Here is a 19057-nt window from a genome sequence, read left to right on the forward strand (position 1 = left end):
TATCACTATTTAGTATTTTATGTGTGTAATGTATATTATATATATATATATTGTACAAATTATTTTATTCCATACTATTTGGACAACGTGCTTCTCTTTATTCCCGTTTTATTAAATTTTTTTTTTCCTTCTTCTCTGTCTGTACGTCTTTAATATTATTCATTATTTATTAATTAATTATTTATTATTATCATTATTATTTGCAAAAATATGATTTACTATTTTAACAAAACCTGTACGCACATTATTTTTTATATTTTTTATTATTTCTGTTTTTTTTTTAATTTTTTTTTTTTTTACTTCAATTTTCTTTCTCCGTTTTTTTTGTTTTTTTTTTTTTTTTTAGTTCTCGTATTTTACACACTAGCGCAACACTGTCCAAAAGTATAGGTCAAGAATTACAATGCAGGAGGCATTACACACACACACACACACACACACACACACATATATATATATATATCTGATGTATATATATATATTTATATACATAAATACATACACATATATATATATATATATGTATATATAATACGACGACGTTTTACATTACGTTCATCCGTTCATTCATTTAGTCATTCGATAGATCAACCATTTCATTCGCACGCCATATATATACACAGTTCTATATGACCCAATACGCACACTACTCTCGCCATATTATTATGCTACACGATATCAAAGACTATATATCCTTGACGACGACGACGACGACGACGACGACAAGGAAGAGGATCGATGTGCTCATACACTTTGCTCGATTATTATAATCATTGATTCAATTATTATATTTGCTTTCATTTTTTTTTTTTTTTTTTTTTTCATTTTTTACGTTTTTTTTCTCATTTGCTTTCATTTTTCTTCTCTTCACTCGTGTTTGAAAAATAAAGAACGATCTATTTTTATATTACATTTAAAAAAAAAAAGTTTTCAGTCATTTACAATATAAGAAGGGGGGAGTGGCGGAGTCTCGGGGGGAGTGAGAGGATGGGAGGGAGGACCAGGGGAAGCTTATAAATATTTAATCGACGTTGGTACACGAAACGAATCGTTTACTTTTGAATGTATACGAAAATACCAGGCCAACCTATGGTGAGTTTCATTGTACACGTATGACGAAACACCGGCAGATATGCAATGATGACAACACCGCGGTGATGATCAGGGTCCAATGAGGCCAGCTCACGCAAGACCATGCAATTTGGGCGCCAGGGATAGGGCGGGTCACTCTCGTTCCTGCCCCTCGCACAACATCACTTCAAGTATGACTTATAAAGCGTCGTACTCCTACACGTCTCCTTCTCCTGCTCTAACAGGAACAAAAGGTCTCTGTAGTTTACCCTTTTTAGCCGCGGTCTCATCGGCATTTGCCTACTAAGACCGGACGTCGAAGAGTTCACACCACTTCCGCTACCCGCCCCTCCCGGCGAACTGCCGACGTCCAATTTTTGTTTCTTGCGCGGACCGATCGCTTGCAACGCCGTTAGATTCGCTTCTCTTTGCCTGAGTTCTTCCATCTCGGCCCGTTGCATCTACAACGAAAGAAAAAAATCTTTCGTAATTTTCTGCAAAATCTTTAGAAGAATATAAAGTGAAATTTCGTATCGGAAACTGATGCCGTTGTCAAATGTGAGAAACTAGTTGAATCGAGTTTTGCAATCGAATAATCAAAACTTAGACGGCGTACCTCCTTGGCTTTAGCCTTGAGCTTGGCTTGTTCAGGATCTTCGGTTTTGGCGCGACTTTTCGCAGCTCTCAGAAGTAATTCTCTTTCTTGTTCTTCGTGCCGTCTACGCTCTACCCTGTCGAGTTCCTCCAAAAATTTCAACTGCGCCCTTACATCCTGTGTAACTTCGTATCTAGGATCAACCTGACAATAACAACGAATGTTAGGAGGAAAACTCAGAACTAGATGAAATTCTATTCACGGCATGCTCAGATCTGCAAACTGTACCTTGATGAGGTCTATCCTATGTTCCGCTATTACTGCAAGCTTTTCAACTAAATTTTTTAGCCTCTCCTGGGTAGCGTGCGAAATTAGCGACGCGACTTCCGCGTTGGGTTCTTCTAATCCGTAACTTGAAACTGGAAGGATAAGATTTGTATGTTTAAAAATAAATGGGATGCTTCTCAAGTGTAAAGATGTAAAATGTCAAGTACAGCCAAAAAAAAATTACCTATTTGTTTAATCCTTTGCTGTAACGGAGTCATGTGTAAAAAGACTTCGTCTTTACAAGACCGAATCTGCGTACCAACAAATTCAGTCGATCCAAGAATCCTCTGCGATTCTTCGGCGAGATTCACACCTCCCATAGCTGCTACATCATTTATATCGTCGTCACCACTGAAGAAATTATAGTATGGAAATGAAAAGTTGAAGGTACAAATATAATAGCGAGAAACCTTAATAATATCAACAATTTCCAATACTATTATTTACTAAGTAGATGCGAAATATCTCAATGTACGATAACTTACGTGTATCCTGCTGAAGAGAAGGTTTTTTTCTCTTTCTCTTTAGCCGTTGGTTTTGGAACGAAGGAAGGCACTACGGCTTTATTCTGGGTAGTAGTGGTGTTGCTAGTCTTGCCCTGCGCTGTGGTAGCTACCGTCTTAATGACGTTAGCAACAGGAGGTTTTTGAACGGTGGGAGCAGTAGGTCGAATACCGCTCACCGCCACTGTTGTTTTGACCGTGTGTGTCGTCGGACTGCGAACCATCGTCACTACCGGTCTGATCTAAAATATTGTATTGCCGAACTTTTCTAGTGAAACCAAAAATACAGCAATCCATTTAAATATGGATGAGTTGCGCGCGGGGGCGGGGGGGGGGGCATATCGGAAACAAAGATAAGCATCTCGGTGGTAGATTTCTGACAAAGTTTATGGATCTTGGAGAGATAATATGATTAGTAAATTAAAACATAAAAGTTTAGAAATTACAATTAGAATTGACAGAATTTAAAATCATCCAAACAATGTTTCGTTTACATGGAATATTATAGAAAAAAATAAAATAAAAACAATGGACTTCAACTACAAAAGTCTAAGGAAAAAAATACGCAGTGATCAAACTTTTTGTGAACTCAACCATACCAGTCTCTGTTGGATTTGTTGTGCTGGTCGTTGAACCATCGTAGTTGGCCCTACGAGCGGCGCCATAACACGTACTTGGGTTGTCGTTATGCCTCCTCCCACTGGACCCGTAGCTGCTACAGCAACGGTTGGCCTCAGCTGGTTCTGGTGGGAAATGTGACGTTAAATGAATAATACACTTGAATTTTAACCAATAATTATTTAACAGTCAAGTGTTTTATATCAGTGTTATTCAGTCAGGGCTGTTATTTTTTTTCACCATTGAATTTGCCACTTTTCTCAAGTTTTCCATGTACAAAGTAAACACAGCCCACAGTACAGAAGTTTGTAGTATACACAATGAAGTATGACTATAACAATGAAACGTTAATTTGAATAATTGAATACATTCAATTTATCTAATAGGTATACCTCCGATATATTAAACGAGCGTTTGTAAACATGTAAAATTCTACGACTTTTCCAACATGGAAAATAATTCCTCCCAAAACTTTCCGATTTTCTTTGTCGCGTAACAAACCTAATTATAATTTAAACATTTAAACAACGGACTTTGCAAAAATTAATATCAAAATTTTAATATAACGGTTTATCATATAGAATATACTCACCTGTGCCTGAGCTACCGATGTACTGTCTGCTATGGAGAAAACAACGTTGGCAGGAGGGGGACGTATGCCTTCAATAACAAGATCCTTGGTGACAAGAGACTGTCTGAGAAGCGGCAAGCTCTTCTTGAGGAATCCGATGAGGCATGGTTGAGGCGAGGCATTAAGCAATCTTTCAAGTCTATCACAAAACTCTTCTGGTTCAACTTTAGTATCAATTAACTCTTGAATCAACGTCCGAACATTTCGTTCCACTGCTTTAGGTTCTCGACTAGACAACTCTAACAAATTTGCTAAGAATTTACGGCACTTTTCTTTGGTATTATCTGTGGTTTGACGCTGAAAAAGAAGAATTAGACAATTTTCATTAAATGATCAGTTCGCGATGGTTATATATGAAACAAAGACAAAACTCAATAAGTTCCTTACCTGGGCAGGACTTTGTGCTGTTGGGACTTTAGTTGCAGCAGGTATTGGTGCTGCGGCTGCTACAGTAGTTACAGTACCAGGAGTCGTGGTGACTGTTGTAACACTTGCAGCTACCGTCTGGATGAAAATTAATCATTTGTTACGAATCTCATTATTTTTAATAAATGCAAGATCAAGGAACAATATGAAAATCCGTCCTAATATTTTGTTTCATACTGGATGAAACTGTCAATCAAGGAAGGGATGAATTTCATATCATTTTCTTTTACTACAGTTGCAATTTGAGGGAAAAAGAAAAACAAATATAAATAAATATATAATGTATGCAAACCACTACCTTCAAAATAATGCACCACTACTACTCACACGCAATTTCATATCACAGAACAAATACAACGTATAAATAAATAATTTTCTGACCATCACACTACACGTATGATAATAAAAATGTAATACAAAGATGACAGAATTTGTATTGTCATTACAGAAACTGGAAGGGCGCAAAATCATCAGGAGTTAAAGCACTATCAAACTCACTTCTATACGATTGACAATATTTTCATCGTGTCTAAATAGCTGTGTAGCAATTGGACAATTATGTGGAATTTATGCTTATTGATATATCATTCCGTACTTAAGCTGTGGGAACACTATACGATATGAAACAGACAAAAAATGAACTGAATTTGTAATAATAGTAAAATTGAATTGTACCTACTCAACTACACATTATAAGAATTCTTCGATAATTCTAGCTAACGAACATGCAACCGACATTGCAAATTGGGCTCCTCAAAGAATTACCTGGTACCTTAATCAAGAATATTAATAAGACTGGTTGCAATTGTTCAGTGGTATTCAATACCTCAAGACGATAATGATGAATTTAACAAGTTTATTTTAAATAACTCAAAAAACTTCTTTTCAACAATATGCAGACAGAAGTTGCAATTTAAAAATTTCTGAATAAAATATCCTGAATACCCAAAGCTGTTAATAAAGTGATAAAATATATGCAGCATGACTGCATACCTTGCGATGCAGAGAAAAACATTTGTATAAAATGTATTGTAAATTCTTTATCGAATGAAATGTCCAACGAAAATTAGTTAAAAATTATGTCCAATATTAGGTCGATGAGAATAAGACGTTAACGGGAAAAAGACTTTGGTTACCAAGAATAATTCCACGCATTTCTTTAAAAGAAATTGAAAATTGATCTTACAGTAAAATATAAATCCAACTTCGACTGGTCACACTATCCAACAAAGATATGCACGGTACATTGCCGTACTAAGAAAAAAGAACAAAACACGAAAGGAAAAACCACCATTCCAATCAACTAAAGTCAATAAAACAGTGCAAATCTACAACGCCACTACATCGAGAGACTCCTACGAGTTATGAGTGTGCGTCACCTGAATGGGTTTTCTTAACGTGGCGAGTGGCGGGCCAGTGAACTGAGTGTTCAGCCTACTTACAGCCGGCACAGAGGTTAGGCGATAAGTTGTGCCTGCGGTCGGAGCAACCACTGCGCCTCCGGCAATACTGTTCGGGGTGACAGCCCCTCCCCCAGGGGTACCTGTGGGTGGCGCCGGTCCTACCCTCAGCAATTGGTATTGCCCATTCTCAGTTTTCAAAAGTAGATGTCCCTGGGTTCCGGGTTGAAGACCTTGGAGGGCCTGCAGTGTTATCTGAAATGCCAAATCCCTAAGTGTTAAATCGGTTCTGTCAAAATCTGGCTGTTTCATTGATAATAAATATGTTTACGATCGATGACTGCTAGGAATAAACTAGCCATTTGTACCTGCGAGCTGAGAACTTTGAATTTGAAGATTACAACATGAAAAGATTCGTTGGCTTGCAATTTTTAGACATCTGTTTTACTTGTAATACAGTTTGAAATCATCATAGGATAAAAAAATCAATTCTGGATAATTGAAAATAAAATAATAAATAGATAATAAAAATTGTAATAAATTATTCAAACGTATAACGACGAAACGTACCGATTTTTTCTTTACTGAATAGCCAATAAACTAAGCCTACATTTTAGGATGATAAAATAAAAATTGTTCAAAAAATAAAAATAGTAACGATATTGCGCATGTTAGAAATAATTCACTATAACCATGCAGTGATCGGTACGAACACTTGAACATTTATTTTGCTCGCTTGAGCAAGAATGAATGGACGAAACTGTTTCAAGGTTATTATAAAATAGAAAATAAAAAGAGAGTTCTGTGATTGAGAAATAAATCTAGAAAATTATGATATACAAAAATACCAGTCACTTTTTCAAATTCTGCAAGGTTATCGTATCGATCGTAGAAAAGCTGGTAGCGAAACTTTGTCAAGAGTAAACGAATGTGAAAATGATGAATGAAAATGTTGTTAAAAATGCATCTTACCCCGGGTGCACCAGGTCTGGCACCGACCATGTGTTGTCCAATGACGACCCTCGAGGCAACTTGCTTGCCCTGCTGTTGTCCAGCGACTGGAGTGCCGGGCCTCATGGTGTTTACATTTAAAATTTGGACATTGCTAGGTACTATGGTAGAAGTGACGCCAGCCTTCCCTTGCAGGGTTGTGCTGGCGGCATTCCCAGCCACTGAAACGGGAACGGACATTGGGACGGAAACCATTCCCCCAGGTGTGGCGCTAGTCTTTATAACCAAGGCAGTGCCACCCCCTTGCTGCTTGTTGACATTAGCCGAAGACTGGCTGTTGGCCTGAGTTATAGAGCCGATATTGTGAGCAAGGCCCGAGGTAGTCTGAAGCACAGTCTGCGTCGTCACCCCTAGACTGCCGTTGGGTAAATGGCCAACTGTTTGGGTGGGGAATGACAGCCTGTTGTTAACGTTAACCACGCCGGTGGTGGATATGGTCTGTCCCTGAGAGGGATACACCAGCTTGACAGACTGCTGTTGCTGCTGCTGCTGTTGTTGTTGTTGTTGCTGCTGCTGCTGCTGTTGCTGTTGTTGGTGATCGTGTGTTTTGGTTATATTAGTAATGTTCGTTTGTTGATTGGTTGTGACTTGGTTTATGTAGGCGGCAGCGGGAATTCCTGACTGTGGATGCTGTTGCGAGGTTGTATGCACTATCGTGTTCGAGGTGACGACGTTCACCGGCAGCAGGGTGCTGGTCGTGATTGACTTGCTCGGGTCCTGGGATATCAGGTTGTTCATCGAAGTAGCACCGCCGTTAGCAACCCCATGTTTCAGTCCCGCGGAGATGATGGTACCCCCGTTTGAAATACCACTGTTTAACTGATGGTTTTGATTAACCGAACCAGAGTTCACTTGGTGGGTTGATATCGGCGGCGTTGATGTGACCAACTGCGTCTCGAGCGAGCCGACGATCGCGTTTACTGCGGATTCATCGACGTCCGTACTAAGAGCTTCCTCCAGAAACTTAGCTGACGCCATTTTCTTCCAAGCTCCAACTGTAAACTGAACTGCGCATGCGCCTACAGAAAATTATTCCCATCGTGCATTGCCCCTAGCGCAGCTGAAAATTGAATACATCATATCTTCTGTTTACCATCGGGCAGTACACGCGCAAATCGATATTATTCCCCATAGTATCTTCGTACTGTTTACTTCTCTTTTTTTCCTCGCTACTTCTTTACACCGGCTATTTCAACGCTGATCATTTTACACGTTACGTAACGTAGTGAACGCCTACTAGCCTTGCGTTAATGCCTTTCCCTCCTTTACACCTCCGTTTGATATGGCTGCATGTCAATGAGTAGAACACCAAAACACGTCACCCGCCAAAATGGCCAGCTCGGAAATAGTCAGCCAATAATTCATTTCGAACTTATATCTTGCACTGATTAGTTTAAGATTCGCGTTGTAGCTTTCTCCGTCATTTTTTCTTTCTCAATTTCTTTCGTTTTGTTTTTCTTTTCTTATTTCCAGATAACATTCAACACAAGTATTTGTTGATGATTCGATAAACAGAAATACAATTCACCATAAACTAATTTATCACACGAGACCGGACACTCGTGACTCGCAGGTTGATACAAATCATTTAGTCTGGTGCGTTCTCAAAGTCATTTCAATGCGGCAGCTGCTGCTGCGATTATACAGGTGTGTTTCTATTACGCTGCGACGTAATACCGCAGACATGTAGATCCACCCTTATACCGCAGACATGTATATCCACCCGGTAATACAGCCACATTTTCGAATGTCGCAATTTCAAAACGCCAACTAAAGACTTGGACGGTTATAATGATTTGTTCTGGAGATTTGTTACAATAGTATACACGTTACAATCATGCGATTTCTATGTACGACTAATTTTATTAAATATTCCGATCAATTGTAAAAGCGTATTAATTCACTATTGAAAGTTGTTACAAATAACAACTATACAAAACAATATCTTTATTAAAAATCATTTTCGGCGATGGATCAATAACATTTTCATATAAACAATACCAATTCATGTAAATTTTGGGTGTATTTCATATTTTAAATGTACTCAAAACACTAGCAGTCGTATTAATGCAGGACACTGTACAAAGCTTTCGCTTAGAAAAAGACCCTTGATTGAGTAGAAAATGGGATTTGATAGATAACACGACTTATAATACATGGTAAAAAATACTAGAAAAATGCTGTACACACTTACATTACCCAAAAAACTGGGATGAAATAGACAAGATATAAACAAAATAAAAATAGAATATAAAGAGTCACCGTAACAAAGAAATGAAAAATAAGTGAGTGTACTGCTACTCTTGCACGTAACATAGGAATCTCAACATAGTCACGGCGTAGGGGACCAATGTGGCCACGTTTTAATAATGTTATACAGCGCATCACCAGGACTGAGAGTTCTGGAAACCTGTCGATGCCCTAAAAGCTTATAATTACTTGCAATCCTCCCGGTCGTGACACCGAGGTCTATAAGTTGTTGAAGTGCGTGCAGCTGATGTTTCGATGGGGTGACGGTATTATAAGTTCCGATGAAAGAGATTCCTATACTTCTGTTGTTATAATCGTACGAATGAGCCCCAATGTAGTCCCAGTTACGGCCAATGTATACGTAACCATCCCCGCCTATCAGAAAGTTGTAGGCAATATCCCACCAATTTCGAGATTCTATATGATACGATTGTATTAACCGAACTCGATACACACATGAGGATTGCGTGTGACAAAAGTCAGTCGCCGTATGACTGATGATCACGTAGCGAACCGGATGCTTTAACTTTGCCGCGGTTTCCACTGGTGGCTGGGCGCCCCACTCGTCTCGTGTAATAAATCTAATTATCCTGCCCAAAGGTAGGCCTACAAAAATTGGAATACCATTATAAACACGGAATTTTTAATGTAAAATGATTTCATGAGGCATTTAGAAAATTTTTTATATGTTCAAATTTATTTCGATATGCAAAAAATTTGTACATTACCATTAATGTCTACCGATGAGTCAGGCATTTCTTCGACAGTGGAGATTGGTGGTATATTTAAATCTTGCGAGTATAGTGCCAGCTTGACAACCACCGCAGTGATGATGCAGGATCCTATTGCACACATCAGAGCTATGGATCGCCACGATAGAAGGAAAGACCACCATTGTGTCACTATAAAAGGTATACAATTTTCTTTGAAGAGCAATTTAATTTAACGTACCAATTTCCATTTTTAGTACGATTGAAAATAGTGTTTCGGACAGTGAACTATAATCGTCGACCTTTCTCAAATTTCTACAGATAAACAGTCGCTTTCTAAATCGAACATCAGCATAAGATATGACACTGATCGAAAAACGATAATAAAACTTTCCTATCTGAATGTTCACATAATGTATCACATCAAAACGCAAGTGCGTCAAGTCTACGAATTCGTCACCTGCGAGATCCCTATCGTATCTTTTATTGATCCGGATTCATATGAATAGGACTGAGTTTAACATAGCATGGAGATGATCCCGTTCGAAAATCAGACAGCTTTCGGTACTCATGAATTAAAATCATTCCAATCCTAGCAACGATTTGGAAAATACTCAATTAGGACAGTTCCACGTTCACGGCTGATTGTGAGTTGCTTTAAAATCAGAAAAATTGCACTACAGAGCTTAATTGTAGCATCACAGATGCTTAGAGGCCCCTTGCCTTTCAGATCACGACAAAGCCGTAATAACGCTGGAGTGTTGCTGTTGTAACAATATCGGGAAACCGCTTAATTATAATGTGAATAATCCACGTAAGGGCAAAATGCACAAATTTACAGCATAGCTAGTTCACATTATTTCACACATTTTCCTCGTAAGAACTGTATATTTTTTGTGGTGCGGTAAATACGATAATGACTCGGGCACAGTCGCACGTCCTGTACCACGCACATTCATGTGTAATATGTATGTTCGTTAGACTCCAGTTAAAGAAGGCTATCGCCCAGCACTGTTATCAGGAGTTATGTGTCGAATCTGAACAATGCGTCGATTATAGTGTTTTAGATTTTATTCAGAAACAGATATCTCGAAGCGAGATTATTTATAATCTTCAGACAACTTGAATTTCATAAGTATAGCCTTAACTGTGTGAATTTTATCCTACCGAAACAATCTGTGGAATTGAATTGTGAAAGAAGATGCGTTGATTAGATTGTAAAATTTGTATATTACCATCGCCGTCTATCGACGAGTCGGAAATTCTGAAGAAAATAGGGATTGATGGTAGATCCGTATCCTGCATAAGTAAAACAGCGCTAACAACAGTGTTGACCAGACAGGATCCTATAGTGCACATCAGAGCTATGGACTGCCACGTTAAAAACAAAGAGCGCCATTGTGTTACTGAAAAAATATTTCTAATTCATGAATTTTATTTACTTACATGCTTGCACCAACCAACTGGTAATTGGTGTTCATGCTCGCGAGGAGCACTACTACTCATTCATATTAATAATCACTGCACTGGACTCCAATGCTCCAAAATCATTGGAGTATAGTATAAAAAACATGGATACAGACTATCGGTTAGGCATCAATATTCACCTTTACCATCGTCCCGTACGTTCTGTGGATCTATCGGTTTCATAGAAGTTTTCAAGTCTTCGGGCACATTTCCTGGACTGGCGACTGCTTCATGCTTCGAAACTTTCTCACCATATTCAGAGAAATCTTCGCCAAGGCCGTCATCGGGCACAGTAGAATTTGCGTACACAATTTTCTTGATCGTAACAGGTCCCTGGTAAAAAGTTTTATTTCCGATATGAACATTGGTGGACTTTTTCACACACACGTCGCCGAAAGCTGATGCATTGCTGATAGGAAGCAGGATGCCATCGTCAGCAAATTGCTGCTGCTTGGTGCTATTATATACATTGATATCATCACTCCACGTTGCAAGCTCATGGCTATCCAGGGAATCGTTAGAGTCACTATTCTGTGTCGAACTGGACTCACTGTAGATATTTTCCTCCGTCTTTCGGATATCTACCCTGCTTTTAACACTGACAGCGTCCAGGGATAAGGCATCGTAGGAATCCGATGGGTGACTGAAGTCAGTGTCCTCGCCGATGTTCCTGGTCGTTGCTCCTCCGTGTTCGCTGGAGTTCTGACCACCGTTTTCTTGGTCCTGGTACTCTTCTTGCTGAGCCACTGTCATCATCCCCGCAGCTCGTTTATAAACAGACTTATAACAGACATTAGCAACGAATATTCTTGCTTATCTAGATTCTCTCCCGAGAGTTCTCTCCACCGTTTCTTCTTTTTCCTTTGTTGAACAACGGTTTTTCTCTTTATTTGTCTGACGCATGCTCGACACAGATTATGGCATGCGTATTATAATTAGAGACCGCGTTTGTCCGCCCGTCGATACACACCATACGATGTTCTTTCTCATATTATGAATTACACGCTGCATGCCGTGGAGTTCTCTTGCGGTAGATATGAAAATGGCGCTCATGTCGTAGGTAGTAACATGTTGAGTTAGAGATAACTGTGTTAGTCCTTGAACCAAACTTGACTAATTGTTCAAACCGCAGGCATAACCGGAAATCAGAAAATGCGTACCTCACAGGGAACATGTGTTTTTTTTTTAATGGAATTACTTCAGCATTTAAATATGGGTTAAAATTTACACATACGTGCTGGAGGATACACTGGAGTTTTTAATTTATGACATGGAAATATTTATTGCGTGCCGGGTTTTTTAAAAATCAAATCTGAATTTGAATAATACCGCGCAATACCACGTGACCCCAGTCTCTGTGTTCTTAAAGTCATCTTATCCACAGTTTGACGATGATTCAATTCACCGCGCGGCAAAATAGTCGCATACTTTCGAATTTCGCCATTTTGAATTGAAGCAATTGCATGCAGGTTATTAATTACCATCACACCTGCGCTACAATTTCTTCATTCTTCATTTATTCTGCAGTGTAGAATTTTGCTGAGACTGATTTTTTATTAGAAAAATATAATATTTATGTATGTATGTATGTATGTCCTTTTTAACTTGATAAACAAGTCTTCAAGTTTTTGGTTGATAGCTCATATGGATGCATGTTCAGACGAACAAGGAAAACTTTTTTCCCCAAGATTTAATGAACTCTGAGCGACATCATCAGGAGTGCTATAATAAAAGCATGATGGGAGATTCCTTTTGGGGTTTGATACAAAAAAATCCGTACGAACATAAAAAAAAGTACGAAAAATATTCATTTTTAAACTTTGTTTATCATTTCGCTTACATTTTTAGTTTATGATTAATTATTATTTTTTAATAAAAGTGATTTAAATACGAAACTGAAGTTCGTTTAGTTGTTATTTACAATAAATGTTTGAGAAAATGAGTAATTTTTCTTAAAACTTGAAATATCATTCTGGTTTGTACAAAAGTAAACTTTATCTAATACAACTATTTTTTCGTGGAAGACATAAAAATTTAACCCCTAGAACCCGAACTCAAAATTCGTGCTGACCACCATGATAACAGAGAAGAAATTTATCAGACTAGATTATGAATTTACGGAAACACTAATAGGAAACGGTTCAAAGGATAGAGATACACTGCATCGTATAATGGTGATTTATTATACTCACACAATATTACGGTGTAGGGGACCAATGTGGCCACGTTTTTATAATATTATACAACGCGTCACCAGGGCTCAGAGTTTTGGAAACTTGACGATGCCCTAAAAGTTTATAATCGGCTGCAATTTTCCCGGACTTGACTCCTATCTCAATAAGTTGCTCAAGTGCGTGCATCTGGTGATCCGAGGGCGCAACGGTATTGTATGTGCCAATGAAAGAGATTCCAATGCTCCTCGTGTTGTAACCGTACGTATGTGCCCCGACATGGTCCCAGCCGCGTCCAATGTAGGCGTAAGCATCCCCGCCGATCAAAAAGCTGTAAGCAATATCCGACCAATTTCTTGACTCTATGTGAAACGTCTGGGCGAAGCGGACCCGAAATGTGCACGTCGACTGCGTGTCGCAAAAGTCCGTTGCGGTATGACTGATAACCACGTAAGGAACTGGAAGTTTCAACTTTCCTAGCGGTTCCGTTGGCGGTTGGGCACCCCACTCGTCTCGTGTGACGAATCTCAGATTATTGAACGGTAGACCTGTGCAATTTTCCAGATTAAAATCAAACGTAACTAGTTACACAAATTAATTGTACCCTCCAAGGAAATGTCGAGGTTTGTTGTACACACCGTTACCGTCCATCGATGAGTCAGAAACTGTGGGGCGAACTGGGGTTAGCGGCAAGTTCGAATCCCGTGAGAGTAAGACCACACTAACGACCACCGCTGCGACCAGACAGGACCCCATCGCACACATCAGAGCCACGCATCTCCATGTTAAAAGCAAAGCGCAGAATCGCGATACTGAAATAAATTCCATTTCCTTGAAGAATATATCGAACCTTATAGACCAATTTTATTTACCTATTTATATTCACAAAGTACGTTACTACTCAGTTTGGATAAACGTTTAATGAAATTTTGCTCGTTTCTTGAATACAACCATTGGCTAATGGTATTAGATGAAATTTTCATTTTCAGCGATCAGTTAAAAGTATGATACTAAGGATTATAATTATCTCTCATAAACTCTGTCAGAACTCGCTGTTGCTGCTGCTGAGTATAACCCAAGAATTTCCGGAAATTTTAAATGTCAGCACTTGCGGTCCGCGTTCGTAAAAAATAGTGTAAATAATCCACGTCCATGTGTTAACATTCGATAATCTCAAGGCGGCAGTAGAATAGCTACGTCATCTGTACAGTTTTGCCAGGGAAGTGTTCATACTCGAGAACCCCGACGCATCCTTCAATGCTTATAAATTCGTTAATTATGCCGATCAGTGAAATTTTCAAGAGCAGATTTTTAACACTAAAAGGCTTCCACTAATAACTCGAAAGATCTACGTATGATCTTAGTTCAAAGTATATGAATCCGGTGATTCGATAATAACAATCGAAATCTCTAGCACGGACCTGCATTTATGTCGGAATCGTGTTTACCAATGTTTAAAATATCTGTTTACGGACTTTCACCGCAATCATGCCATCCATGGTCTACACTGCACTGATAATTATAACAATTTCCTCTTTTGTCAAGGTCTTGCAATTGCTTCAATTACAGTATCGCTGTTTCAAGAAAGCGTCAGGATAAACCGCAAGCGGGAAATAATACTCTCCTGCCGATAAAAATTATTAATTGACCGTTATAGTTTAAAAATAAATCAGTTCACCCTAAATCATAAGTCCTAATGGATCGCTATATAATTTTCATTTGATTGCTAAGCGTATTCACTTCAGCCATTACAATTCTACCAGAATCTGGCAACACCATCTTTCAATACTTCGGTGAAAAAAAAGATTAAAAGACAACACTTATTATAATAACCAGTATTAAACATCGTCTGTCGATCTGCGTGTTAAGTAGATGGTGGCCATGCTATACCGTAAATTTTTTCACTCAAGATCTGCGAATTTTTTTGAAACGACTTTTGTAAATTCCGGATACTTTTGCACGATCAAAGTAAGACTTATAAGTTTTGAATCTTATTGAAATTCTATCCGCATCTATAATGCGTATATAAAACGTTACGGCACTATAGATAGCCTCGTACGTATAGGGAGCATTCCATGTCAACTCAGTGGAGGGTTGACCATAACTTTTTGAATTCCACCAAGGATTTTTCCTACATCAGTACGCCCCCTGAAAAGCTTCCAAAAAATTTTCAAATTTTCAAAAAATGTCATAATCAACCGTGTACTTAGTTAACGTGGAATGCCCCATAGATATGTAAACAGCATATTGTCACAGACTGTCAATGATCCGTATAAGGTCAAGGCGTCAAAGTTGCAGCATGCAACTCACGCCACTTAAATCATGTTTTCCATTCTGCGCTGTGATTCACATTGCTGCAGAAGCAATGACGATATCTCCTCATAACGCATTCAAATATACCTTGTGCAGTATGCAATAAAATGCATGATTTGCGATAGACACTGAATACACTGATCAATGTAGTATTGATAATCACATTTACCATCGTCCTGCGTGTTTCGAGGGTCTGCCGATTTGTCCTGAGTCCCAGGAACTACATATCGATTTGGTGTGAAGTCGCTTGGGAATTTCGCACTACAATCATGATTCAGGTCATCCTCGACCAAGCCGTCCTCGGCAACGGTTGGATTCGCGTAAACGATTTGCCTGATGGTAACGGGACCATTGTAAAAAGTCTTGTTCCCGAAGTGGACGTTGGACGAATTTTTCACGCAAACATCACCAAATGAGGGTGTCTCGCTGACGGGAAGAGCGACACCGTTGTCGAACTGCTGCTGCTGGGACACGGGAACACTCAGGTCGTTGCTCCAAGAACCGAGCTCGTCTCCCTCCAGGGAATCATCAACGTCACTATAGAGGGACAAGCTGGACTGACTGGCATCTTCATCGGTCCGACGGACGTCGTTACCAGGCCCAATCCGAACGCAAACAGCAGAGTCTGTCCCGTAGCCCCGATCTTCCAAGGACGAGGCGTCGACGGAATCCGACGGGCTGCAGTTGACGGCGGCGTCATCGTCGACGTCCCTGATCGTGACGCCTCGGCGATCGTCGGGTATCTGATCATCGTCGTTTAGCTGGTTACGCTCCTGGTGTTCGTGCTTATCCTGGTTCTGGTGGTGCTGCTGCTGCGCGACCGTCACCATCCCCACGCTCGGTTCATAGCTGGCTGTAGTCAGCTTAGCTATGTGTCCTCGACTATCGAATGTTGGCAGCGACGTGTCCGTTCGACAGTTCCTCTCCTTGTTCGTTGGTCTCCAGAAACGATATCGCTGCCTCCTTTCTTCCGGCACGAAGTTGTCTTATAGTTATGCTGTGTTCGGGCGATAGTTCAGCGCTCAATGTTCATGATCACTGTGCAGGTACCAGATATCACCCGATATATTCTCTCTTGTAGTTTTGATACTCCAACTATTTATAGTTTAGTCCACGTATAATTGGTGCACCTGTTGAAGCATACAATTGACATAGATATATACGTCAGTTATATGCATATAATATACACAAATGAAAAGAACAAACTTGCAACATGGATGTATGAGATTGTATAACTAATGCTTCGCGGATGCCATACACCGACCGTAATATTGTTAAGAGGCTGAAGTTTGTAACGTTAAGATGATAACGAAACACATGACATGAAAAATTATCACTGTGGAATCTCCGAATTACTTTTAAGGAGCTTGCTTTTGAAAATACACATGAGTATGTTTTGCACATCGTCGTTTACCGAACTAAAGTTGGGAAGTAACGATTTCTCCGAAGCATGCATCGTTACCATATTCTTCTAACTAACTTCATATATTCATATTATTATTTCTCCCACAAAGAGGCGACTCACCTAATGGTTGGAATTGCATATGATGAGGGTCAACCGCAGTCCTATAATAACGCCTATCACGAGTCACAGTTAACTTCAGATCGGTGAAATCGCAGCACCATCGCACTTCGCACGGTATTTACTGTGATCGCCGGCGGTGAAACTACGCGGGGAAATTCCGCGTCCGAATTGATGAGTATACATTAACCGTCGATGTCACTGTTCACTGGTGAGGAACGAGAACTGTTCGACTCTCGTTCTCTCCTTCGACGCCAATGGATGCCGTCCCCTTCCTCCACCACGACGATCGTTTCTTTCTCAATACATGCGACATCTACAAAACATGCAAATTGTGTGTAACATGCAGATATGTGTTGTTCACGGACGTGAAACCCCAGACGGAAGTGTGAACCTGTCTGTAAACACGTTTTTACTTGCACATACACATACACATGTAGACTTGTATTGTAGGTTTGTTACAACGTCCATGAGCGCGGTATGGACAGGCACAATGATTCGTTAAACAACTCGACAGACGATCATGACTTTGGATCGTTACTTTATTCGAAATTCGAACACGCAGTTGTTAAGCCGAGTTCTGTTCGTCGTTAGCTTCGGGCTTGGTTCAACTGTTTTTCGGAAAACTATACGGTTGTTAATTCGCCTCAGGCTCCTTGTGAATCACCTAAATACTTGTAACACAACTTTCATCAGCTATTGTTCTGATAATCAATTTCGGGCATGAATAACTGAATTTAGTAGCAAGGTTTGGTCTGTGCGAAATTCTAAATCCGAAGTAGATTCCAAAGAAGGAGTTCGATGCTGAAGGCAGGATTTCGCGGTTGATTATTTTTATCCATGCGCGCAAGTTGAAGTTAATTCAGAGATAACAAGCCCCGCGATGAATCCAAGGTTCCTGGGAATCGAATCGTCGTATTGCGATGACGTCTTGAATGAAAATCACTCCGAATGAGAATCTTGAACGAAGTAAATAATCAGGCGTGAGAAAAAGCTGTTGGCTTATAATGTTCCGGATGTTCTTGAGATTGTTGCGATTTGCTGATTTTTGGTGAAATAACTTTCCTCTTTGTTACACTGCTTATGAGCCTCGCGATTAGGTTTGCACTTTGTAACCGTCACAAGATGGAAAATAGGACTTCAATAAACTGCAGAGGCTATCGTCGAGAACTGAACAAGTGCATAGATATTGCAATACTGAACTCTTCGTTCGCGACAGATAGCAGAAGGTAAAACAAACAAAGCGTGTGTATGTATAGACAGCTGTGTGTGTACGACCCCGTTGCGAGGAATTGAGATAACGTGCTAATTATTGACATGATATTACTGTTAAAATGACAAAGAAGATCAGCTGCATTTGAGCAACGAGACAATAAGCCACAACAATTATTCTAATATTTTCACCCGTAGACATGAAAGAGTGTCGATTGTTGTTGGGAAATTTTGTTTGGATCACGACTGGGGTAGATTGTGCAGTTGATAAGACGTCAGGTTTTGCGAAAGAGTCAACACGCAGTAATTTCGCGTTTCTATTTTCGATTCAATTCCCCAAGTAAAGGGACTTGATTAGCAACTCAAGGAAAATCATTTCGAACAACACGGAAAAGATTATCGTCAACCAGTCATGTAAGTTTAAAGAGATCTACGTCGACGGAAAAAATACCATAATTCAAGGCTGTTGGCAACATAATTTAGTGTAATTGCAAAAAGATAATGAGTGTCTAGATATGCAATTCCCAGAAATTTTCATCTCGTTTAGCCGGCAACAACAAATCTCCCCCAAGATTTCTGTATTTCTTTGACTGCAACCTTTGAACCACTTATCGCAGCGAGTTTTTACTATTTGCAACCGTTTTCTCTCGCAAAATTACGTCGATGTAGCTTATGCATAAACTATACTATGGCGAATTTTTTTTTCTTTTTTTTTTTGTGTGATATAAATCGTAGATTAAAAAGAAAAAAATCGAGATTCGATACAAGAAAGTCCGTTCGAGCATAGATGTACACAAAATATTCATTTTCGAACTTTGTTTATCAATGAT

At 39.5% G+C, this 19057-nt stretch overlaps 2 protein-coding genes across 3 annotated transcripts; both read right to left on the reverse strand.

Moving 5' to 3' along the window:
• Window positions 1–873: 873 nt before the first annotated feature.
• Window positions 874–8114, reverse strand: LOC124404146 (transcription initiation factor TFIID subunit 4). 2 transcript variants are annotated; one of them, XM_046878045.1, is made up of 10 exons: window positions 6544–8114; window positions 5614–5826; window positions 4133–4249; window positions 3707–4042; window positions 3096–3239; window positions 2479–2738; window positions 2178–2344; window positions 1955–2085; window positions 1688–1870; window positions 874–1532 (listed from the first exon to the last, which is right to left on the reverse strand). In XM_046878045.1, exons 1-10 carry the CDS (start codon window positions 7558–7560, stop codon window positions 1254–1256), a joined length of 2847 nt encoding a protein of 948 aa, XP_046734001.1. In that variant the 5' UTR covers window positions 7561–8114; the 3' UTR covers window positions 874–1253. The 2 variants fall into 2 exon arrangements, with proteins under 2 accessions (XP_046734001.1, XP_046734000.1); XM_046878044.1 differs by having other exon boundaries at window positions 5551–5826.
• Window positions 8115–8899: 785 nt separating this feature from the next.
• On the reverse strand, window positions 8900–17484 carry LOC124404636. Its single transcript, XM_046878971.1, has 10 exons — window positions 17019–17484; window positions 16187–16623; window positions 15657–16153; window positions 13819–13992; window positions 13211–13728; window positions 11241–11789; window positions 11150–11210; window positions 10778–10948; window positions 9561–9734; window positions 8900–9438 (listed from the first exon to the last, which is right to left on the reverse strand). The coding sequence occupies exons 2-10, from the start codon at window positions 16321–16323 to the stop codon at window positions 8915–8917; spliced, it is 2805 nt and encodes a 934-aa protein (XP_046734927.1). The 5' UTR covers window positions 16324–16623; window positions 17019–17484; the 3' UTR covers window positions 8900–8914.
• Window positions 17485–19057: the final 1573 nt, after the last annotated feature.

The sequence above is a fragment of the Diprion similis genome, chromosome 3 (assembly GCF_021155765.1).
Source record: "Diprion similis isolate iyDipSimi1 chromosome 3, iyDipSimi1.1, whole genome shotgun sequence".
NCBI lineage: Eukaryota > Metazoa > Arthropoda > Insecta > Hymenoptera > Diprionidae > Diprion > Diprion similis.

What these genes read in the sequence shown, in the direction of transcription:
- LOC124404636 (XM_046878971.1), bottom strand. Translation starts at nt 16,323, where the DNA reads ATGGTGACGGTCGCGCAGCAGCAGCACCACCAGAACCAGGATAAGCAC. An exon ending in CACATTGGTCCCCTACACCG is followed by an intron (nt 11,790 to 13,210) that starts TAATATTGTGTG and finishes GTCTGTTATAAG; the next exon opens with TCTGTTTATAAACGAGCTGC. An exon ending in GTGAGAAAGTTTCGAAGCAT is followed by an intron (nt 11,211 to 11,240) that starts GAAGCAGTCGCC and finishes GGAAATGTGCCC; the next exon opens with GAAGACTTGAAAACTTCTAT.
- LOC124404146 (XM_046878044.1), bottom strand. Translation starts at nt 7,560, where the DNA reads ATGGCGTCAGCTAAGTTTCTGGAGGAAGCTCTTAGTACGGACGTCGAT. An exon ending in CATCGGTAGCTCAGGCACAG is followed by an intron (nt 3,240 to 3,706) that starts GTGAGTATATTC and finishes ATTTCCCACCAG; the next exon opens with AACCAGCTGAGGCCAACCGT. An exon ending in GCAAAGGATTAAACAAATAG is followed by an intron (nt 2,086 to 2,177) that starts GTAATTTTTTTT and finishes TTATCCTTCCAG; the next exon opens with TTTCAAGTTACGGATTAGAA.